Source organism: Leptonychotes weddellii, chromosome 15 (genome assembly GCF_054177405.1).
Source record: "Leptonychotes weddellii isolate Sample4059 chromosome 15, ASM5417740v2, whole genome shotgun sequence".
Taxonomy (NCBI): domain Eukaryota; kingdom Metazoa; phylum Chordata; class Mammalia; order Carnivora; family Phocidae; genus Leptonychotes; species Leptonychotes weddellii.
The window spans coordinates 12,995,755-13,002,156 of NC_138383.1; the positions used below are offsets into that span (position 1 = coordinate 12,995,755).

The 6,402-nt window shown below is 36.7% G+C and overlaps 3 protein-coding genes across 6 annotated transcripts in view; all 3 read right to left on the minus strand.

Moving 5' to 3' along the window:
* The window catches only part of MILR1 (mast cell immunoglobulin like receptor 1), a 124,858-nt gene that overhangs the window by 44,312 nt on the left and 74,144 nt on the right, over positions 1-6,402 (minus strand). The gene's annotated exons all lie outside the window — the stretch shown is intronic.
* The window catches only part of LOC102738999 (testis-expressed protein 2), a 254,143-nt gene that overhangs the window by 13,629 nt on the left and 234,112 nt on the right, over positions 1-6,402 (minus strand). The window lies entirely within an intron of this gene.
* Positions 1-6,402, minus strand: part of CEP95 (centrosomal protein 95) — a 37,779-nt gene that overhangs the window by 10,412 nt on the left and 20,965 nt on the right. For all 4 annotated transcript variants that reach the window (XM_081804698.1, XM_081804697.1, XM_081804696.1 and 1 more), the window contains 3 exons: positions 5,693-5,805; positions 5,402-5,531; positions 4,672-4,825 (listed from right to left, as the gene is read on the minus strand). In XM_081804698.1, coding sequence (XP_081660824.1) covers positions 4,672-4,825; positions 5,402-5,531; positions 5,693-5,805 — 397 coding nt within the window. The remainder of the gene's footprint in view (positions 1-4,671; positions 4,826-5,401; positions 5,532-5,692; positions 5,806-6,402) is intronic.

Consider the following 6,402-nt stretch of genomic DNA (forward strand, 5'->3'; position numbering starts at 1 on the left):
TGACCCTCCTCCCTCTCATGCCCTCTGTCTCTCATTCTCTCTCTCTCTCAAATAAAAAAAAAAAAAAAAAAAAAAAGACTGGGAGAGGTGGCTGTTTTACTTAGTGCACAGAGACCAATAGAGACAGGAAAATGAAGAAAAAGGATATGTTCTTTTTTTTTTTTTTTTTAAGATTTTTTATTTATTTATTTGACAGAGAGAGACACAGCGAGAGAGGAGAACACAAGCAGGGGGAGTGGGAGAGGGAGAAGCAGACTCCCCGCCGAGCAGGGAGCCCGATGCGGGGCTCAATCCCAGGACCCTGGGATCATGACCTGAGCCGAAGGCAGACGCTTAACGACTGAGCCACCCAGGCACCCCGAAAAAGAATATGTTCTTAACAAAAGAATGAGATAAACTCAAACAGACCTTAATGAAACAGAGATAAGGACTTTGAGGAAGACTTAAAAATGGTGGTCATAAAGATGCTCCCCAAGGTCAGGAGAACAATGCACAAAGTAAGAATCTCAACAAAAAGAAAATACAAGAAAGTACCAAACAAAAGTCACATAATTAAGAAATATAATAACTAAATTGAAAAATTCAATACAGGGGATCAACAGCAGACTAGATGAAGCAGAAAAAAGGATTAACAAACTCAAAGAACCGTGGAACTTACCCAAACAGAGGAGCAAAAAGAAAAATGAATAAAAAAGAACGAAGATAGCTTAAGGGATTTGTGGGACACCAGCAAGTGGACCAATATTCACACTATAGGGGTCCCAGTAGGAGAAGAGAGAGAAAAAGGCCAGAAAGCCAATTCAAAGAAATAATGGCTGGAAACTCCCCTAACCTGGGTAAAGGAAACAGACATCCAGATCCAGGAAGCCCAGAAACTTTCAAATAAGATGAATCCAAAGACCCCACGCTAACATACATTATACATAAATTGTCAAATTTGAGAGAATCTTTAAAGCAACAAGAGAAAAACAACTTGTTATGTACAAGGGAACCCCCATACCACTATCCTTCGATTTTTCAGGTGAACCTTTTCAGGCCCGAAGGGAATAGCACAATATATTCAAAGTGCTGAAAGAGAAAAACTGCCAAGAAAAACTATTTTACTCAGCAAAACTGTCCTTTGGAACTGGAGAAATAGTTTTCCACACGAGCAAAAGCAGTTCATTAACACTAGAACAGCTTTACAAGAAATTTTTAAGATGCTTCTTTAAATAAAACGTTGCAGTTTAGTAATAGGAAAGCATGTGAAAGTACAAATCTCACTGGTAAAGGTAAATATATAGTTAAAATTCAGAAAAGTCTAATGTTGTAACTGGTGTGTATGTGCATGAGCAGAGGGAAGGGCAGAGGGAGAGAAGCAGACTCTCTGCTGAGTGTGAAGCCCAATGTCAGGCTTGATCTCACGACTTGAGCCAAAACCAAGAGTTGGACACTTAACTGAGCCACCAAAGCTCCCCTGAATTCAACTGTATAGTGAAAGGATCACACACCATAATGAAGTGGAATTTATTCCAATGCAAAGATGGCTCAACATCCACAAATCATTATGACTCGCCACATTAACAAAATGAAAGATAAAAATATCATCAACAGATGCAGAGAAAGCATTTAACAAAATTCAACATCTATTCAGGATAAAAACTCTCAACAAACTGGGTATAAAGGGAATGTACCTTAACATAATAAAGGCCATATTTGATAAGCCCACAGCTAACATTATGCTTAATGGTGAAAAGCTGAAAGGGTTTCTTCTAATTTCAGGAACATGACAAGGATGCCTACTCTTACTACTTTTATCCAACATAGTAGTGGACGTCCTAGCCAGAGCAATTAGATAAGAAAAAGAAATGAAAGGCATTCAGGGGTGCCTGGCAGGCTCAGTTGTGCAGCATGTGACTCTTGATCTCAGGGTTGTGAGTTTGAGCCCCACGTTGGGTGTAGAGATTACTTAAAAATAAAATCTTAAAAAAAAAAAGGCATTGAAATTGAAAAGGAAAAAATAAAACTTTGTATTTGCAGATAACATCATAGTAGTTATAGAAAACTGTAGAGACCCCACCAAAAAACTGTTAGAATAAACGAATTCAGTAAAGTCGCAGGATATAAAATCAATATACAAAAATCAGTTGCTTTTTATATGCTAAGAACTAGATGTTAAGAGAAATTAAGAAAACAATCCCATTTACAATTGCTTTAAAAAGATACTCAGCCATAAAAAAGAATGAAATCTTGTGATTTGCAACAACATGGATTACGCAGAGTAGAATGCTAAGTTAAATAAATCAGAGAAAGATAAACACCATATGATTTCACCCATCTGTGGAATTTATAAACAAAGAAAAAAGACAAAAACACAGACTCTTAAATACAGAGACCTGGTGGTTGCCAGAGGGGAGGTGGGTGGAGGATCGGTCAAACAGATAAAGGAGATTAAGAGTACGCTTATCTTGATAAGCACTGAGAAATGTATAGCATTACTAATTATTGAATCATTATATTGTACACCTTAAAGTAATTAACACTATATGTTAACTATACTTGAATAATTTAAAAAAGAATAAAATACCTACAAATAAATTTAACCAAGGAAATAAAAGACCTATATACTGAAAGCTGTAAGACATTGATGAAAGAAGACACAAATGAGAAGATACTCCATGCTCAAGAATTTAAAGAATACTGTTAAAATGCCCATACTACTCAAATTCATCTAGACTCAATGTAATCCCTATCAAAATTCCAATGGTATTTTCACAGAAATAATCACAAAATTTGTATGGGACCACAAAACACCCCAAATAGCCAAAGTGATCCTGAAAAAGAACAAAGCTGCAGGCATCACACTTTCCGATTTCAATCCATATTACAAAGCTATAGTGTCAAAACAATATGGTACTGGCATAAAAGACACACAGATCAACGGAACAGAATACAGAGCCCAGAAATAAACCCACACATACATGGTCAATTAATTTACAGCAAGTGAGCCAAGAATATACAATGGGGCAAAGAGAGTCTAATAAATGGTGCTGGGAAAACTGGACAGCCACATGCAAAAGAATGAAACTATAACTTATCTTACACCACATGCAAAAATCAAAACGAATTAAAGATTTGAATGTAAGACCTGAAACCACAAACTTCTAGAAGAAAACAGTGGGTAAGAAAACAGTGGGTAAGCTCCTTGACATTGGTCTTGGCAATGACTTTTTTGGATTTGATACCAAAAGCAAAGACAACAAAAGTAAAAATCAACAAATGGGACTCTATCAAGCTTCTGCACTGCAAAGGAAACTATCAACAAAATGAAAAGGCAACCCACCGAACAGGAGAAGATATCTGCAAATCAGGTATCTGATACAGAGTTAATATCCAAAATATATAAAGAACTCATACAACTCAATACCAAAAAAAACCCCCAAAAAACTATCCAATTAAAAAATGAGCAGAGAAACTGATAGTTTTCCGAAGATGACCTACAAAGGGCCAAAAGGTATACGAAAAGGGGCTCAACATCACTAAATGTCAGGGAAATGCAAATCAAAATCACAATGAGATGTCATCTTACAGGTTTAGAATAATGGCAATTATCAAAAAGACAAAAGATATCAAGTGTTGGAGAGAATGGAGAGAAAAGGGAACCCTTGTGCACTGTTAGGTGCAGCCACTATGTAATACAGTATAGAGATTACTCAAAATATTAAAAATACCAAATGACCCAGTGATACTACTTCTGGGTACCCAGCAGTGAAAAGAAATCACTACCTCAAAAAGATACATGCACCCCCATGTTCACTGCAGCATTATTTACAATAGCCAATATATAGAAACAACCTAAGTGCCCACTTACAGATAAGTGGATAAAGAAAAAAAATACATAAAAGAATTATTATTCAGCCATAGAAAAAAAGGAAATCCTGCCATCTGTAACAACATGGATGGGCCTTGAAGGCATTATGCTAAGTGAAATAAGTCAGAGAAAGATAAATAATGTATGACCTCATATATATGTGGAATCTAAAAAAACCAAAGTCATAGATACAGAGAATAGATTGGTGGTTGCCAGAAGTGTGAAGGTGATCAAAAGGTACAAACTTCCAATTATAAGATAAATAAGTTCTGGGGATATAATGTCCAGCATGGTGGCTATAGTTAACAATACTATATTGCATATTTGAAAGGTGCAAAAAATCCCATCTTAAAAGTTTTAAGAAAAAATTTGTAACTATGTGAAGTGATAAATGTTAACTAAACTTACTGTGGTAATCATTTATATCAGTATCAATATATAAATAAATCATACTGTATACCTTCAGTGAATACAATGTTATATGTCAATTGAATTTCAATAAAATAAAAAATATCAATAAAAAATAAAAACAGGGATAAGAAGATACAAACTTTGAGAGCGTTGTTTCTTTGAAGGAAGGGGAAAATGGACTGTGGGGAGTACAAAGGGGATTTCAACTCTTATTTTTAATTGCAAAAGGTATAAAGCATATATAATTATTAGCACACCTGCTTTTAGATGGTGAAGATGTAAGTATTATTATTTTTGCTCCTTTTACATATTTCTGAAATATTTAAAATGAGAAAGCCAGTCATACACAAATGGAAGTCCCTAAATGGATCCCTGGGACATCCTTATCCTGGCTTCTCTGGGATAAGTACCTGGCCTTCGATTCTTCGGCCCATACTCCATGATGCTGTCACTGTGCTGAGATAGTGTTTCATCCTTCCTACTCTCCATCTCTTCATTTCCAATATCGTCTTCTTCATAGTCAGTCTTTTCTTTAATTCGATCACCCAGGGCACTCTTTAACATCTACTGAGAAAATACTTTTCAACACTTTTATTGATTTCAGCAGAATGCAAGTTGGAAAAAGTAGACAGAATCCTTAAAAAGCTTCTCATAATTAGGCATGAATAATTTTCAGATGCTTATGCATATTTAGTTTCTGAAGGGTGTATATCAGTGCTATGGACTATTCAGTTTCAATAAACTTTAGAGTAAATCACATAAGGATTTAATACATGTATTCAATGATACCCCCAAACTGTAATACTGGATTTTATGAGAATCAAGAGATCTAATTTTATACCAACTCTGTCTTAGGTGTATCTAAAAGATTTTAATGTAATCACTTAAAATGATTAGTTTTCATCAGAATTCAATAAAAATCAGGATAAATCCATACCAAATTTGGTTATATCATGAAAGGCTACGTAAGAGATGACTTCTCATCCTGTGTCCTACCTGCCTGATTTATGGAACATTTTCACAATAACTAAGACACAACTAATTTTAGTACCTTAGCTTAGCTTTCATCTTCAATTAGAAGATCACTTAAATACTCACCAACTATGGCAATCTCAATATAGATAAAAAAACAAGACTTACCCAATCTAGTTCAGAGAGCCGTTGAGAGAGTTTCTTGGAAACTGAATGTAATTCTTGTTCTGTTAACCTCTTTCTTGGCCTCTGGGAGACGGCTGAATCCCAGGATGAGACTGCAGGTCTGCTTTCATATCTGTAATAAAATGACCATGTGACATTTAAGTAGCCAAGTGTGTGGTAATGCATGCTTTAACAAGTATTTCATACTGGTCTTCACAGCTAAATCTGGAGAGTATACCCCTTTCTTCAAATTCCTTTGCAAAAAGACTGAAAACAGACTGTAATAAATGTTACCTTTTTCCTTTGGGAAACTTCCTTGTCCTAGGGCCTTGGATCTGAGCTGAACACACTTCCTGTTTGCTATCTTTAGGCAACTCAGAAGTTAAGGGAACTTTATTATCTGATTCCTATTAAAAACAAGAGAGTTGATTTGAAAAAGCTACAAAAGATGGCACATTTTGGGTGGGAGGATAAGGGAGGACCTGTGGCACAAAGCTCAGTCCCTTTATTCTCCATGTTTTACCTTTTTTTTTTTTTTAAGTTTTTTCATTTATTTAAGCAATCTCTACACCCAACATTTGAGCCTGATGCAGGGCTCAAACTTACGACCCTGAGATCAAGAGTTGCATGCTCTTCCAACTGAGCCAGCCAGGCACCGCTGTTTTACTTTTTAAAAAACACATTTGTCAGGGCGCCTGGGTGGCTCAGTTGGGTAAGCGTCTGACTGTTGATTTCAGCTCAGATCATAATCTCAGGGTCATGAGATTGAGCCCCGCTTCAGGCTCCACGCTGGGAGTGGAGCCTGCTTAAGATGCTCTCTCTTGGGGCGCCTGGGTGGCTCAGTTGGTTAAGCGACTGCCTTCGGCTCAGGTCATGATCCTGGAGTCCTGGGATCGAGTCCCGCATCGGGCTCCCTGCTCGGCAGGGAGCCTGCTTCTGCCTCTGACCCTCCCCCCTCTCATGTGCTCTCTCTCTCTCATTCTCTCTGTCTCAAATAAATAAAT